This window comes from Manduca sexta, chromosome 3 (genome assembly GCF_014839805.1).
Source record: "Manduca sexta isolate Smith_Timp_Sample1 chromosome 3, JHU_Msex_v1.0, whole genome shotgun sequence".
NCBI lineage: Eukaryota > Metazoa > Arthropoda > Insecta > Lepidoptera > Sphingidae > Manduca > Manduca sexta.
The window spans coordinates 6256435-6274813 of record NC_051117.1 but is presented as its reverse complement, the minus strand read 5'-3'; the positions used below and the strand labels follow the sequence as shown (position 1 = coordinate 6274813).

General features: G+C 33.7%; 2 protein-coding genes across 7 annotated transcripts in view; both read left to right on the top strand.

Moving 5' to 3' along the window:
- LOC115453597 (protein pangolin, isoforms A/H/I/S) overlaps window positions 1–18379 on the top strand; it is a 160348-nt gene that overhangs the window by 59731 nt on the left and 82238 nt on the right. For all 6 annotated transcript variants that reach the window (XM_037439884.1, XM_037439895.1, XM_037439881.1 and 3 more), the window contains exon 3: window positions 6940–7003. In XM_037439884.1, the coding sequence (XP_037295781.1) occupies window positions 6940–7003 (64 nt within the window). The remainder of the gene's footprint in view (window positions 1–6939; window positions 7004–18379) is intronic.
- LOC119189636 (putative protein TPRXL) lies at window positions 7796–12182 on the top strand. Its single transcript, XM_037439905.1, has 2 exons — window positions 7796–10642; window positions 11049–12182. The coding sequence occupies exons 1-2, from the start codon at window positions 10533–10535 to the stop codon at window positions 11926–11928; spliced, it is 990 nt and encodes a 329-aa protein (XP_037295802.1). The 5' UTR covers window positions 7796–10532; the 3' UTR covers window positions 11929–12182.

Below are 18379 nucleotides of genomic sequence, written 5' to 3'. Positions count from 1 at the left end.
ATTAATTCCACCTGTCATACATTCAACGGTCTTCCGAAATTTGTCGGGCTATATTCGTAAAATAATTACTTACGGGGAATTTTTTGATACTCAATTTCGTTGTTCCATCGGTTCAAATAATCGTTTTTATTCTTGTGAAATAATCGTTTGCGTCTTCAAAACGATTACGATTTTAGAGATAATTTTTAATTTGTCGATATCGATTTTCATATGTTTACTGTATCGAGTTGGATGTTTGGAATATTTATGGTCGGTCGTTATTGGATTAATTTGATATCGATACGTGTTGAAAAGGTGGATCGGTTTTAATGAGTGTTCTCTAATGGAGTAGAATATAATCCGTGTATGGAAACTGGTCTACAATAAATTAGGGAACATTTGGGAATAGGAAATTATTTAGTTCAAAATGATTATTTATTTTGATCACTTCGTTGAATTACTTGATGAGGAAGATATGTCCAATCAACATACCACGATTGTAAGGGCTATTAAGAATATTACCATTATTAAAAATATCTATTTAACTATGTATCTTCAAAATTGTTGAGCTATTCTAATCCTTCAATACAACTCAATACGGTACAGATTTACAAGATTTAAACACCATGATTACGCAACATTCGCCATAAAATGCAAGTGACGCCAACGCGTGATACGTTATCACTATGAAATGGATTTGTGTGCGTAGGTACTGATAGTGCCGTTATGACATCGATCACTGCCTAGGAGGGATTTAGATATATCGATTTACAGAGATTAGCCGAGGCAATCCAACTCAAGGGAATGCTTGTAATCACTGTTAGCTTTATTTGCCCTTTTCGATTGGGTAGTTTTGTTCATGGATGTATAAATTGGGTTGTGTTTGAGTGTCGTGGATTATAGATATGCCGTTCAAATTATTATTAGTAGGCAAGTGGGTAATATAGTCCTGTCACTATTCAACAGCTACAATGTTAAATTCGATGCGTCGACCTTTAAGAATTAGAATTGAAAAGGTACGAGGGTTAAAAACGAATATTAATTAATAATTGTGTACTGTAATTGAAATATTTTTAGTTTAAATGTGAATAGCACTTGACTGAAACTAATACCGGCCATTAACATTAACCGATGTACGTGTGTAGTACATTTTTTAGCCCCCACGCTGGGCCCATTAGTCGTACGCGCATTTCCTTCATTTCTGCCGTTTGTACAACGTCGTTCCGTAATGTTGTCTAATTAAAAATGACACTAAAAGGTATTTAATTGGTCATTGCTGCGTGGCGAATGAAAAACAGACAGATGTAACGATATATTAGGCTTTAATGTCGTATGAATCGGTTTTATACAATTAAAAATTAAATTCTGTCGTTATACGGAGTTAACTATTTCGTGACGGTTTTGTAATAAGGTTTGTAGTTGTAATCATCATGACAGCTTGAGAATAATGAGGGATGTTTCGAATGTATTTAATTATAATTGAAATCGATTAAAACATGTACAAAATTGGTTAAAGATAACTTGAAGTAACGAGACGTAAACCAGTAGGAAATGTGTACAGTAGGGCTTTTTTACTAAATAGGAGCTCGGTTTGGAGTTGACTCGAAATAAAAAATGATGTATGATAAAATGTCTGTCGAAATAGTTCATATCGGAAAAGATATATTCGATTGATGGTTTTAAAAATAGCATGTAAACTGTCGACATATTGGATGGGAAACTATAAACATACGTTTTTAATAGAACTTGAAAAGTAAACAAACCGATTTGATATCGTGAATCATCCTTTTCCTGTTAAATTTTTCAGGATCAAACCACTGGAATTGACATTTGTATAAAAGGTCACGGAGAATTGTAAAAGTAGAGGCACCTATTTAGATACAATAAAAAAAAATTATACAAGTGAACACTGTTTTAACGTTAAGACTGAAAATTGTGATCTGTAACTCTTTGAAATTACACTTGAATCCATACTAGTCCAAACTAATATTATCATACGATTATAGAATACTTATATTAAGCACGTAAAGACGTTGGTCCTGCGCCTGATCATGAAGGGATCTGGTCATGAAGGGTTGCCGTCTCACCAGATACTGAGAGTGAAGGATGGAGAGTGCTGTGTATTGCGCACACAAGTAAAATATCTCCTGCGTGGCTGATCTCTATTGAGATTGGCCGCCGTGGCCGAAATACGGCTAGGAGGCATCAAAACCCTAATATTATTATTAGTGTCATATCGAATCGATTTTCATGAAATTTCGTACGTATTAATCTTGTCATCAAGCAAGGACATAGGCTATTTTAAGTTATTGTTAACAAACAGTATTTTTCGCGAAGCCGCGATCCAAACGTATATATCCAAATGTACCCTGCAGTTTTTATTCCATACTTTGCCCAGTAGTTCGAGGGAAAATCCATTTAAAGTGGAGTAGCACTCTCGGCATGAGCTGAAAGTTCGTAATCTCATAATTCTACCACTGTTAACGGATATGTGACAGTAACGTGAAGTTCTTTTGACGAAGCGTATTGCATTTCAGGGCATGCGACGATGTTCCTGCATACACTTCTTAAAATGTCACGTGTGCAATATTTATATATTTATATCAAAATAAATATCGCCAATTAAAATATACACTCATGTTAAATAGAAGTTATTCAAACCTTCTCATACATAAATAACTACGGGAATAAATCAACATTTAAAATCAACATCAAACGTCCATTTTGCTACTAGACTTTTTACACGTCAATTATAAAACCTTTTTAAAAGACTTGTTAATTGCAGAATATCGGCTATCTATTCGAGCGAATTAACCACTTTCTTCATTCTGTACATTACCATTTACATCCAAATAGAGAATGTCAAAGTCGATATCCATTACGTGGTTTAATTAATCAATACTTTTTCCTATTTCATTTCACAAAAAGAATATCCGAGTGTATGTCAAACGTAATTAATAAAAGGTAGGATGTGTTAATAGGGTTCCTTCGGCTCTAAAAACGGGATAAATGTGTGGAAGGTCAGGGTTCGGTGAAGTCATTTATCATGGTTTTGGTCTATTTGTCGGCGTTGCGTTTAACTATTAAATTCTAGTCAAGAGGAGGTAGTTTCAAAATGGATTTGTGAGGGTTCTATATTTAGGTAAATGTGGCCTTTAAAATGATTTTAATTCCGAAACAAAGGCAGCTTTTGTCGACTTTATTTTTTTTAATTAAAAGATGCACTACATAGTGAGTTTATATAATAATGATCGGCTTCGATAAATCTATTTTGATGTGCTTTCGACTAAGTGTTTAATAATAAATAGAAATACAGCACTCAATACTATGATCTTTAAATCGTATATTTACAGTGGCAAATAAATAACCTATTTGATTGTTAAACACGGAACCCTGTCCACCAACCGGGACTCGAACCCAACCAGTTTTATTTTTTCCCGACCAGTCATCGGCTGTTACCACACGATCACCATCAATTACTTGAACTTTAAAGGGCCTTAATTGCTTTTATCTTGGCATCTAGGAGACGTTGTTAAGACGAATGTCAAAAACAAGAATTAGTCTCGTTCTGTTTTTATACATTTTGTCTGTGATGGTATTTTTATTGACCCGTTTGTTTCTCTTTTGAATTTATATCGATTATTGCGCTCGTAATTGGGTTGAAATTTATTAAGCTCGCATTGTGCATTTATTCAGTTTTCATTGATTTTTTGCCATCGATTTATGACTTATTTGTTCTTGATTATGTCACTAATGTCACAATTAATTCACTTGAGATCCGTATTCAAAAATAAAAGACTGGTTAATCCAATAGAATTTCTAATATTTTATCTATAAGTAGCCAGTTGTAAGGTTATAAAAACGTCGCTTAATGAATGCAAAACAGGTGCTAAGCACTATGGTAGCATCACACCCGGTTTTAAACTCCACAGAAAAAAAGTGACGCATTTTAAAATATCAATACGATAAATCTAGCGTGTTTTGACGATGTATTAAATGGCTGACATGTCACAATATAAAAACAGGTCCGCTACAAGAATTTAATCAACACTTTGGCTGTACAAAAAATCGAGCAAGCATAGGGTTGTGAGTAATGAAAATTTTATTAATTTTTGTGTTGAACACCAAAATTTCAAAATAAAATTGTAATATGCGAAATACTTCTGCTTTCTTTTAATAAATAATCATTTTCTATCTTCCTTTTTTAAATACAGGAAACATAAAGCTGAATTATAAAATTATTTTTCAAATTCTACTTTTGGAAACTGCGCACGTTTACAAATCCTGAGTACTTAATAATAAGGGCGTAGGTAATTGTTAGCCGCGGGCAGGTCTTGTACGGCCCATTGACCGTTTAAAGTGGATACCAGGGCTGCTCGTGTCCTGCAGGACAGTGGCGGGAAGTGGTTGGGAATTGATTAGTTCATTGTTCACGGGCTTACATTTTTTTGGCTGGTTTGTGGTTAATCTTTTGGTTAGTTTTCGAATTGACAACTTGTAAAAATTTGTTTTTATGGTTAATGCAATTTGATGTCCGATACAAGCATATAATTTATAATCTTTGTCATTTTCTACCTTATACTACACCATGTTTTCCTTACTTTGTTGTATATATAAATCATTGATTAAATCTTATATTGTTTTACAATTTTATTAGTAAGCGACAGCCCTATGCCGACGCACCGCTGGTTTGTTGAGCACTGTTATTACTATTGCTTTGGGAATTGCTTGTTGAACACATTTCTCTACGCGTTAACATGTTCTTTGCTTTCGTATTGACTCATAGCTTAGTCCATGACCTAGTGTATGACGAGTGGTTTCGCTTAAAATCCTGGGTAATGTTTTTTCCTAATGTTATTCGTCGGTCCGGAATGATTTTACCAGCAATTTAAAAGATTCAAGCTATAAATTAATAAAGAAAATTAACCAAAGGAATTAGCAAACTTTTGAGCTTAACATAATTTATTTTATTAGACACAAACTCGATTTTTCAACCGTTTGATAACTTTTATCGAATATTATGACATTTTGACAGGCTCTCTACAGAACATGTGTCAAAATGACAACAAGAAGAATTTATCTGACATGACGATTGAAAAATCATCCGTTAGACATTTTCTACGCCACAAAATTAATTTGAGCAAATATTAGCTTAAATGTATTAAATTAATATAGTTTTAAAAAGCATCAACAATGAAAATAAATTTTCATTCGGAAATACGGATTGTTTGCGCAAAATATTAATACAAATATTTGCCTTATTAATCAAATTATATTGCACATATTTTAAATTTGCAAATTCTGCAAAATTGTTACAGCACAGGGTTTCCTAGAATCCTGCGCGTGACAGTTTGCAAACTAGCTTTTATTTAAACTTTACATTATAAATATAATTTTAAAACGAATATATTCACATATTCTGTTACCGTGAATTCCTGTACAGGATGGAACGTTCAATCATTAATTTTGCATTGAAAAATTCGAAGCGAGCTTGTTCGAAATTTAAATTGTATTTTGTTATTTTTACTGAACGCGGTTATGATTACACACGTATGTAAGGTAAACAAAAAAAAATGTTAACAGTCATACTGTATACTTATAGCATTTTTTATGTAATGAAAGAATTAGAAACGTTATTCTTCACGTATATTTAACATCTAATAGTCAATGTGTTGAAACAGACGAATCTTATTCCCACTGATGCCCTTAACGAAGTTAATGTCACGTAAAAAATTACCCGTAAATTGGGGAAATCCGTTACCCCTGATTTCGGGTAAACACGTCCGAGTGGGGTAAACTGATTCGGACTCATCCAATTACGACCCTCTTGCTGATAAAGGACTAGGATTGGCCGTCTATTTCGATAGTCGTTCGATATATCTTGCAGTTAAAGTGTTCGATATGTTTAGAGCTAGAAATGAACCAAGTTAATTAATATTTAAACTGTTTATTCAATATATTATGATCAAATATATCATTTTAGAAGAAAATATTAACAACTTTTTGAGGTATTTATGACTGGCTTTTGCTCGCGGATTCGCCCACGTGAAGGAGTTTTCCGGGATAGAAAGTAACCTATTACCTTCCCAGGGTCTTAAACTATCTCCACACCAAAACTCATAAAAATCCCTTCAGTAGATTTTTAGAAAATCGATAACATGCATACAGACAGAGAAGGGGAATTTGTTTTTATAATATGTATAGATATTGCACAAAACAGATAATTTAAGATACTACTTATATATAACCTTACTTTTTTAAATCTAACAGAACTTTATGTACTATATTCGTATTTTATTCTAAAAAAGCAACATTGCGCTATCTGTGTAGAAACCACGAACAACGCATTAATTTTGACATGTCCGACCCATATCGCACGGTATAGAGAATACCTCTACGTAAATACTAAGGTGTCGACATTTGAGACGGTCTATTGGGCCCGTAATAGTTCAGATAGAGGATATTACTGTGTTTGGATTAATCTAAGCGGAAACGTCTTCGTTTGTTATCCGACACTGTAGGGGCACTTTGTTAGTGATTTTTGGAGGGACTATTTTTATATTGGTAATTTAAAAAAAAAAGTAGATTTTAAATCTAGAACACGTGTTTTGGGTTATAATTATTATCCAGGATTAGAGGGATTATTTATATATTGGTCATTTTTGACCTTTCAAGAAGTAGATTTTTAAATTAGAACACATGTTTTGGTTTATAATTATCGTTCAGGAATTATTTTTTATGTCATAATATGCTGCATACGTGATTGTAACCTGTTTTTTAATAAACAAATTAAAAATAAATAAATTTGAGTAATATTTTGAATTTCAAAAACATTTTCAGCCAGTATACCATTACTTTACTCTTTTTTCACTTTTTTTATAAAGACTTGCGCGTCCATATTTAGTGCAGTATTTTTATAATTATAAAATATAATTAAATATTTGTTTTTTTTTGTTCCAGGAAAAGTCTGGCGAACCTTACCCCGGTAAACTATCGGTAAAGTCGGATCTAAGTCCTGTTTTTGGTGAGTAAACATTTAAACTTATAGGATTAAGAAATTTATTACGGATTGTTAAGCTCTATTTTTATTACTAACTTGTCATCATTGAGTTATATTTATAGAATTACAAACATGTTTTCATTACAGACTAGGGTATTTTAATATCTGTGGTTATAGGTGTAGCATGAAACGAGATTATTATACAAAATCATGTATTCAAAAATGTTATTGCAACTGAATGATATGATGAGCTGTGGTTGAACGATGTAACATGAAGGAGATTATGCTTAATACAAATTAATATATTCTAAAACAAACTAATTTTGTATTGCTACTGAATGATGAGACGAGCTTGTCCACGCCTGGTGGTAAGCGATATGACCATAAACAGTAACACCATACAGAACTTTGAATTACCAACTGCGTGGCACTCCACTGCGCTCGTCACTCTGAGATAAGATGTTAAGTCTCATAATCCTCAGTAATTACGCTGGCTACAATACCCTTCTAATCGAAACACAACAGTATATGCACACTGTTTGGCAGTCGAAATAGAGATTGCATTGGAACCTAGACTTTTTTTTATAAGTGCAAGGCCAAGTGACCCCACAGCACCTAATGGTAAGTGGGGGTCCAATAGAATGTCGATTTACGAGAAATGAGTACCCCTCGGCAGTCGACACAATTATGCCGGCCTGTTGGAACCGGATATACACAGGCTGATCCCGGAATGCGCCACACTTAGATCGGCACTATGGCGGATTTTGGTACCTTCTGTACGGTGGTCGCTATCCGGTTGGATATAAAATATGTATCTCTGCTAACATTGTGCCAAAAATCATCTATTAATAACGAAATATTATGTATAAAAAATTCCAGTATTAGTACGAATATGGCCTGTGAGCGAATGTATGTTTGACTGTAAGTGCGATGTTGCCGCTGCAACCAATTTCTCTTAGAATATTAGTAGTGGCATTAAGGCCTCTAAAATTAAAATTACTTTTTATTGATAAGTATTTTGTACGAAATTTACAATTCTTCATTTTACATCTGCGGTTGAGTAACTTATTATGTTATTTTCAAGGATTGTGATTTCAATTAGTAAGGCAAAGGCAAAATGACCCCATATAAGTTTTAAGTCTAACAAGACGCTAATAGCATCTAATATTAAAATCTAGTTAAGCCACATTCAAATAAGATTATCCGAAATGACAACGCAACTCAACAATTTCAACTCACTACAAGTAACTTTGAAACATAATTGGCGAAATGCATCTATCGTTAAACTTTATCCGATTAACAATCGATTATTCATAAATCGTGCGTGCTAGTGATGTGAAATTGATTTCCTCCGAGCCAGCGGAGGTGGGAATTATCACGGGCTCTTAATGCCTCGGATCGTGGCCATTAACCGAGAATTATGTATGTTTTATCGCCAGCTTATAATCATCTGTCACTATCGTTACAATATTTTCGTATAATTTCATCTCGCTCCACCTCTTGCTAGTGTTGTGTCGATAATCGATAAATGACTTAGTATAATAAATTATTTTGAGTAAATAAAAATCTAGAAAATATTGGGGCACTTATATTTTTAAGTTAATCGAAAGGAAGAGGGAAATTGCGTACGTGGCAGGTAATGGAAACTAAGGTATAATTCGATATAACTTACAAATATGTAAGAGAACAAACACGTTACTTTGTATTACACTGCTCTCAGATATCATTAAACCAATGCATTAATGTAGATAGTTTTTAAAAACGTCATAAATTCCCATATATAATAAGGAAAAATACTATCAAATATCCAAGTCTATATCAGTTTAGAAAACGTTTGTCTAACAATGGCCACAGTATTCTGATAACATAGACTAGTCTAAGAATTCAACTCTATCTAGTTATCCACAAACACCGTTCCGGGTTCGACTAAACCTTGTTTCTGACACCCACGACACATGCTATCACTATCAGATTAGAACTGTCCGTGCTGATTAAATTCAAATTGACAAAGTAATCGAGTTGCCACAACTAAATCACATTGTTTTCGTTCTGTTTTGACGAAATGGCCACGCGGCGGTGGCATGTGTTTATCGCCGTATCGAAGAAGCTATCCATTCACCTTGTTTATCTGTCCTTGCTATGATATTGCTGTCTATTTATGTAGCGTTATATAATTATATGGTTCGAAATTCTTATCCTTCAAAGTTATTGCAATATATATGCTCAACTAGGTCTTTTCTTGTGAAAGTATTGTAAACAGTAATTTTTATACCATTAATATATGTATCATTTATCTTGAAATACTCCATAATTGGATACCAAAAAATAAAAGCTTTGGCGCTCACTATAAACTCGTAAATAATACGCGATAGTTAACTGGCATAAATGGCATATTTACTTTAGAACATACGCATTCCCCGTATATCTATTAAATGCATCTTAAAAATGCATAAAACTATACAATTAAATTCACATACATCCATCGTACTGACGTAATTAAGGAGCCATCTTGTTTCCAGATTATCGATAACGCCCATCGATTGCTGTCCGTCACTAGCGACTCGAGGCTCGTTATTTGTTGTTATTAGTGTTGTTTTTTTTAACTTTTTTGTACGTTGGGATGTTTTGAGGAACCGGTTAGGGTCCTAATCTGATCGACTCGCCACGAAGCGATGCAATTGTACGGGGAAAAATGTGATTGTTAACATAGAGTTGGCGGTTTGACCCGAGTTTATTTTTGCTTTGGTAATTTCGGTGATATATAACTATATTCGTTTGTAGTTTGAGCAAATTATATGTTAACCTGCGTTGAACTTTGATACAATCAAATTATAGTACGGAATAAAGTTTTATATGAGATATGTTCAAATTTATGAAGATATTTTATCATCACTGCCAAAGGTTTAGTGGTCGGGGATGCTACTGAGCACTGTAAGATCGCGGGATCTTGTTCCGAAACGGTAGAAATACAATGAAAATTACGTTTTTGTTTTATCGAAGACATATTTTATTAACAGATACGAGCATATGTCGTATAATTATGTAAAGGAACATAACATTGTTCAAAACGCCAAACGGATACAACTTTCCACCTTTCAACATTATCGACATATCACTAAAAGTATTTTTACATTCCAATATAATTTGGAAAGTTCATTATCTTATCTATATTAATCTTTGTTTTAATATATTTTATCTATACGTATATAACGGAACGGATACATTATGCAAGTATAGTAGTTCGTCTATCAATAATCGTAAACCGGTTAATTATAGTATTTGGGCTGTTATTTATAAGGTACATTTATGTTGTAAATTAATACTTTTTTTTTATTTGGTAATGATAAGGTCAGGTGCGCTTGCGCTGGTATTCCGCCACGGTATTAAATCGTAAAATAGTTATATCGCACCCACGGTGCAATAATGTCACTTATGCATTTTATGTTAAAATAAACTGAGTACGCAAAAAGTTGTCTAAAGTCCCTCTGCACTTGGAGCGTTATTGTCACTTTTGTAGTACGTTTAGTTTCCGTGTGAGGGCAGAAGTGTCTTTATGGTTTTGGCGCGAATGCACGGGTCACCGGGAGAAATAATGTCTCATTGGTCAGTTGCGTGCAGCGCCCCGCACGAGCAGGAGTCTCTTGGTGCTATAACGACACTAAGGTAATTGTGACAATTTATTTCGTTGATTTTGGGGCAATAATGACACAACTACAGTAGTGACATTCTTTCTTTAGAATTAAATTTGTTTAATAATTTTGACTTGTAGCAACAACGACTCTTATGTATATAACGACATTGTTTCTCCAACTTACTTTTAATTTCAAAGTCCAAATTGTGACATTGTTTCTTCGGAACTCAATCAGTTCAATAGTTGGGTTTTGCAGTTAACAATTTTTATAATTATTTGCTTAATAAGTTTAATTATGGAATTGACTTTATACATACAATATAACGGAACCAAATATTATAGTAAAACCTTTTTTTATGAGTAAATTCTAACAACTTTATGCGATTTATTCATTTAATATATTTTAGTTGTAATTACTATAACTTATATTTGTTTTAGATCAACAATGCTGCCACGTGGTAAAAAACTTGTGCTACTTGCACGATCAAGTAGCAATTTAAGTTATAATTCTAGAGAGCAAACAGCATCAAATGATACCATTCCGACCGCACCAGTAAGAACACTACCAGAAGAACATTACACTGTTATAATTCATCAAAGCATTACGGAACATGCACCAGCAACCAGCAGCAGTACTATTCTGGATGAGCCACTAGCACTACCTTCACTGCAAAATGAGACTATTATATCACGCCCAAACTCGCCGTCTATTTTAGGTGACAATGATGTTATCCATGAACAGGAAAACCAGCTAATGGTTAATTTTTCCGGAACCGATTCTAGTGACGAGTTTAGGCCTAGTCCTAATAAGTCTTCATCCGATAGCTCCAGTAGTAGTTCCAGTAGTAGTTCCAGTAGCAGTTCCAGTAGTCAATCGTCCGATGATAGTAGTTCTGATAACAACGATGTTGAAAATGAGACCAGCCATCCACCAAACCTAGCACCTAAACCGAAAGGAAGGAAACGAATTCGTAATCCAACAACCTGGAAAAAGAACATCGCGAAACGATTAAAAAATTCTGGCCAAGGCTATACTTCAATAAAAACTAAAAAAGAAAATTCTGCTAAGAAAATGGGTCCCGTATGCTCAATAAAATGTCGGCTGTCATGTTCATCGAAATTTAATGAAGAAAAGAGAAATGAAATTTTTCAGTCTTATTGGCAGTTGGGAAGTTTAGAGAGACAGCGAGATTTTTTAAATAATTGTACGAGACCACTGAAATGTGCATACCGTCGCATAAAGACAAATAATAGGAAATACGAGAGGAAAGAAAATACTGCATTTTACTTACTTAATGAAAACAAAGATATAGCATAACACAAAGGATTATAAGAACCGTTATTGATGGCAAAGCACGCACCGATGGTTTTATTCCAACAGATTTACGTGGAAAACATGGAAACCAATGCACATTAGATCCAGACGTAATACAAGCTGTAAAAGATCATATAGAATCAATTCCAAAAGTAGAAAGCCACTATCTCAGGGCTAGTACGAGTAGAATGTTTATTGATGGTGGCTTATCAGTTGCAGAGTTGCATAGAAACTATATAAATATTCAAAATGTACAGCAGAAGCCATTTGTAAATTACGATGCATATTCACGAATATTTAACTGTGATTTTAATATTGGTTTTTTTAAACCAAAAAAAGATCGTTGCGACCAGTGTGAGGCATATGAAAATGCTCCGGCAGAAGAAAAAAATAATTTACAGGCCAGCTATAAGCTACACCATGAAGAAAAAAGCTTAAGCAGACTTGAAAAGACAAAGATATGAAACGATGCCACGAGCCCGGGGACACATCATTTGTTATCACTTATGACTTACAAGCTGTGATGCCTTGCCCTGTAGGAAATTCGTCAGCTTTTACTACAAGTCTAGATTGAATTGTTACAATTTCACTATGTCAAATGCGAAAGACCATGAAACAACGTGTTTTTTGGCATGAAGGCTTGGGCAACAGAGGAGCCATTGAAATCGGATCATGCGTGTATGTATACTTAAAGGACATTGCTGTAAAATATCCAGGGTCGGACGTGATTTTCTACTCAGACAATTGCTGTGGTCAGCATAAAAACAGATTCGTATTTGCGATGTACTACTATGCAGTTACAACGTTAAATATAAATTCGATCCAACATAGCTTTTTGATTCGCGGACATACTCAAAACGAAGGCGACACAGCCCATTCAGTTATTGAAAAAGCCATTACCAAGGCCAAAAAATCAGGCCCCATCTATGTTCCTGATCAATACATATCCCTAATACGCGGGGCAAAAAAGACTGGTAAACCATTCGTAGTGAAAGAAATGACCTATAAGGATTTCTTCGATCTCAAATCATTAGAAGTTAAATTAAATTTTAACATGACAAAAAATATTAATGGAGATGTAATTAGAGTAAGTGACATAAAAAGTATTAAGTTCTCTAAAAATAACAGAAATTATAAATATCGCACAACTTATAAGACTGAATTGTGGGACGAGGCAAATGCTAGAATAGAACCAAGAAGAAAGAATTTACGCGGGAATAAAACAAACATCCAAAGCATAGACAAGATTTCTTTGAAACCGGCGTACTCTTCGAAGATCCCAATTCCAAATCGCAAGACGCGTGATCTTATGCAACTAGTCGAAACAAATATTGTTCCACGTTATTATGAAAAATTCTACAAAGATCTAATTTAATTTTTCTAATTCTATACTAGCTAGGCGAGTAATTAGTATCTAATTGATTTTTGATTTATTCTTACTAAATACAAAGTTTCTGTAATTTAATTAAATAAAAATGTTTATTTTTAATATTTTGATAGAGATGTTAATGAATGACTGTTGCTATAAATACAGGGTACAAATTAGAATTATATTGTTACTGCGCTCATGTAATTTAAAGTCTGATTAAACTAAGATAGTAGTTTTGTAAGCGTATTTTCTATATTTTATAAAGAAATTTTAATAAAACTTTGGCTGATTTCATGATCGTTGGTTTTAATCACTGTGTCACAATTATAATTTATACATTAGTTTAGTGCCACAACGTCACTACTGAGAGGGTTTTATTATTAAAAACGGTCTAATTTCTTATAACAATATTTTATAATATTTTCGCTTCTTTTATTATAATAGTAAAAGTATACGTAAAGATATGACATACTTTTTTTGTTTTAATTAGGAAGTGTAATTGTTTTTAACAACGGTAATTTTTCAAATACGTGTCCTGTAAAAACAACTTTTTGCACAAGTGACTTTATTGCACCGGAGGTACGATATGTATCACATTGATTCGTCGATCAGACTATATATAAGATACTTCAGAGGTCCAAACATGCTTCCTATAGCGGTTTCATATTTCAGGTATTACATAGTTGTTAATTTTAATTTGGTACATTGTAAATTAGACATTCTGATGACAGCATAAGCTGGGCCGTTTCCAATAGGTTGATCTAGAAATCTCCTGGAAGGCCAATGGACATCCTTCGACTGATGATAAGCTGGAGATTCCAGCAGTAATTTATCTCGGAAAATACCCTCAAAACTAAAACTTTAAATGCTAATAAAATTACGAAATATTTTTTCTAATTTTAGGCATTGGCCAAGTCCTACAACGCTTCATGTACTAACCAAAACAGTTGTCACAGAAACCTTTGCGTGCCATCAATAAGTCTGCTATAAAAAATATTACCATAACATGCCTCAGAACTTTTACGTGCCATCAACTGTTGCCCTAAAACTTAAATTAACATAACACATGTATACCATCACCATGCATCAATTAAAACAGTTTCCAAAACTGCATTCGAGTCTAATGGATTAATTATAATATCATTTGTTTGTAATAAGGCCTCGAGTAGTCGTAAAACACACGTGGATTTCCAAGAACCAATCGATGGTAAATGGAACGATTTTGTCGTAAACTTGGGGTATCTCCGTGGCTCGATTAGCTTAAGAATGCTTATATGTTGGCTATAAAAAACTCATCTGAAAATGTTGCCAAGTAAGTAATCTTCTATGACAATGTATAGACTTCGGATTGTAATGAAACTTGATAAACAAGTAATATTAATATACTAGCCTCAGTGAAGAGTGAAATTTCCGGAAAAGTCAATACAAAATATAGGTATTAATACTAATCATAATATATACTTTAAGTATCAGTTACTAGCTTTTGCTAGCGGTTTCGCCCGCGTGAAGGAGTTTTCCGGGATAAAAGTCCCGCTATATATTTTCCCGGGATATAAAGTAACCTATAATCTTTCCAGGGTCAACTATCTCCATACGAAAGTTAAAAATTCGTTTACTAGTTTTCTCATGAAAGAGGAACAAACATACATATATACATCCATCCTCATAAACTTTCGCATTTATAATATATTTTATTTTATTATTTTGCTTTCATATATTACAAAAGGTAAGACGGTAGAAGGCTGGTTATATGGACCCTGCGACACTATAGCTTAGCATGTACTACGCCAGTGCTGGGCATAATGCTACTGCTGAGAGGATTGGGCTCATAGTCCTCTATGATGGCTTAGTATTCGTTGGTGGCTGTTTGAAGTTACTGATAATTTGCATAACATTCCCTGACATCATGGTGACCAATGCGTTTGAGTAGGAACTGCATTGGAATTCAGACCATACGCTTTTTAGGGAATTCAAAGTACTAACTTGAAGTTTGTAACAAAACCATTTTTTAAGAGGTGCAATATACTTAGCAGTATTATAAAGCCCAAGATTTTGTTTATTTGAACGCGGTAATCTTAGGAACTACTAAACCGATTTTATTTTTATTTTTAGGAAACTACATTATTCCTCTAGGCTATTTTTTATACCGGAAAAACTTTATAAAAAAATCGTTTTGGCTTCCTTTGCAATAAACACCCCTTACATTAATTTGTCTTCAATATCTATAATGGACTGACACCGGCCTGTTACATTTTTATATGTATACAGTATACACTACCTAATCTAGAATTATCCAATGGTTCTTATATTTAGTTCTGAGTTGTTATATTAAGAGCGTCACACCGTACATAACGACACACTATCAATGTCGAAACTATACTAAAATCAGGTGTACGGATTGCAGTACAGTTGAGTCGAACATAATGAATACATATATATCGATGATTCTCAAACTATGTTTCTCCGATGACATTTCATGTCTCCCTCATCCCTTTCGCTCAGAACAGGTTTATATTTTGTGTCATTATATCCGACGTCTAATTGGAACTTGATATCCCTACACAATTAGACTCTCATCGTTAGATTAACGAGCTTTTTACACTTTGAGCTGCGTGTGGTGGAAGTTATAAGCTTTGAAGTATGAATAAAATTCCTAAGGCCGTATTTGAATGATTTATTTATAAATCGACACGTTTTCGCACTGATAATAAGTGAGGAAAAAGGATAATTTACGAAATTCGAAAATGATTGCTCGTAAACATTGTTCAATTTAATATCATTTAAAACTTTTGTGGTTCATTATTGAATAGGCAACTATCAAGGATTAGTTAAGAGGTTATTGCAAGTGTTTCAGACTTGATAGTCACCATTCAGCAAACACGAGGGATATTTGTTGTAAGAAAGCAGATTGGTAACGAATATAATAATTATACTTGTAATATCTGACTAATCTGTAAATAAGAGAAAGGCGTAGCAATTTTTTGACTTTTGTTCTGTGAGACGGGATATATGAAAACATTGGTAAGTATTTTTTTTAGAAATTTCGTGGAATAGGTCAAGGTGGTTTCATTTATCATTTGAAAACGATAAAGGTTAAATTAAATAATCTTTTACATGGATTTATCACACCCGATACTTAAATGTATTAGAATAGACCTACTTAAAGACACTGATTTGAATTGTTAGGAACTGGATTCGAAGAAATTTTTACTTTAGCCTGAGTGCGGGACTGGATTTTACGTTCAATATGGCGTACGTACTCTTCTACCTAGCAGGACCTTATTTTTTGAAATATTCATTTGACATAATTTATTTACATGTTAGACTCAAGTTAATTTTATTTCGAACACGCGATCGCTTGTGACTTGCACACTGGGCAGTTTCGTTATCAAAGGAGCTTTAGGGTTCTGCGGGAGTACTAATTTCAATAAATTCAAATATCAACCCTTTTTGAATGAACGTAAGTTATAAAATAGTTTCTTTGCCTTTAGTAATTTACGTAGGCACATAGACCGTCGTACAGCCGTCCCTTGTATCTGAAACAATAGATATTCAATTGTTTTGTTATTCTAAGCTTAATTTTAAAGACAATAGTATTCTGCTTCTTATGTTTATAAGTCTGCAATTATTCAGCTGAAATGAATAAACGATAACCGCTATTTTCTCAATGATCCTGAGAATGAACCAATCAAAATAAATGATCTATCAAACTTTATACAAGCGGCGATAGCCTAGTTGGGTGTGGAACGGACTGCCAAGACAAATGTCCCCAGGGTTCAAATCCCAAGGGCACACACCTCTCTCTGACTTTTCTAAAATCATGTGTGTATTCTTTGTGAATTTATCGTTCGCTTTAACGGTGAAGGAAAACATCGTGAGGAAACCTGCACATCTGAGAAGTTCTCTATGGAAATTTAATACGGCGAAATTTTAAAGGCCGAAATATCCATGCATATTAATTATTTTTACGTTTTTCTTTCAACTGCGAGAACTAATCACTAACTAGACGTGAATTTAAATTCTTTACTTGTCAATACTTGTTTAGTTACCCAGATTAAAGGTGAAACAAAATGTATGAAAAATGGACCTTAAGCTATAACCTTAAGTCGATGCCTTTAACATATCTATATTTTACTACGCTTTGTCTGTCACACATTTTTCTGATTGGTCAATTTCGAGATTAATTTGAATTTCGAATGTTTGTGATTGTCATAATCAACTTGAATCGATGCCTAACAGATCTATAATTTGCTATGCTTAGAATATTTTGATTAAATTAAACCATATACAGAACCCGCACGAAACCCTTGCTCGGAAACAAGTTTTTCCTACGGGATGGTGTGTTTTTGTCACCGATAAATCCGGTAATTGGTTTGTAGGTAAACTCGCGAGGCTCATCAATCACGGCGGGTAAAAAACAGCGGGTTTTGTTTTTAAATTAAAAGTGTGAAATTAAATTACATGTTTTTCGTCTTCTGAGAAAGTTGATATCGGCTCTCGGATGCGATGTTTTTTTGTCCACTCGTTAACCCGGTGTGTGCGTGATTGTTTTAAATGTGTTGGCGAGTTTGTCTTAATGTACTAATTGATTTTATGCCACTAGGATTTGCATGCGGTATTGCTTGTGTAAAAAAAAATCTGGGATATATTGTCGGAATAAAAATTAGCCAGCGAGTAATGTAGTTTATTGGTGAAAAAATTCAAAATAGTTGTAGTAATTCCTGAAATTAGCGCGTTCAAATAAACACTCTTCAGTTTTAATTTTATAGATAATTTTTGAGCAAGTTGATGGTCACGTCTATCAACAGTAGTTTAATGTCACCAAGAATTTAGAAGTTCCTGCATGAGATAGCACTGCACTCTTCACCTCTATATAATTAATTAATAATAATATCTGGATGGTGACTGCATTTTTACGTTGGTTAACTTTACAATCAGGCTCATATTCCTATCGAGTCTCTACTGTCAAATGCATAAGCATTTCACAAAATAAATGGTACTAACGAAATAGATTTTAAGAAATACTTGAATGATTTTTCTTTCCCAACTTTTTTTGTTGTTTTTAAAGTATTATGATAAACAGAT

Bases quoted from the DNA above. Each gene is read 5' to 3' on its own strand.
- LOC119189636 (XM_037439905.1), top strand. From the start codon at position 10,533: ATGGTTTTGGCGCGAATGCACGGGTCACCGGGAGAAATAATGTCTCAT. The intron at 10,643-11,048 runs GTAATTGTGACA...TATTTGTTTTAG, and splicing joins GGTGCTATAACGACACTAAG to ATCAACAATGCTGCCACGTG.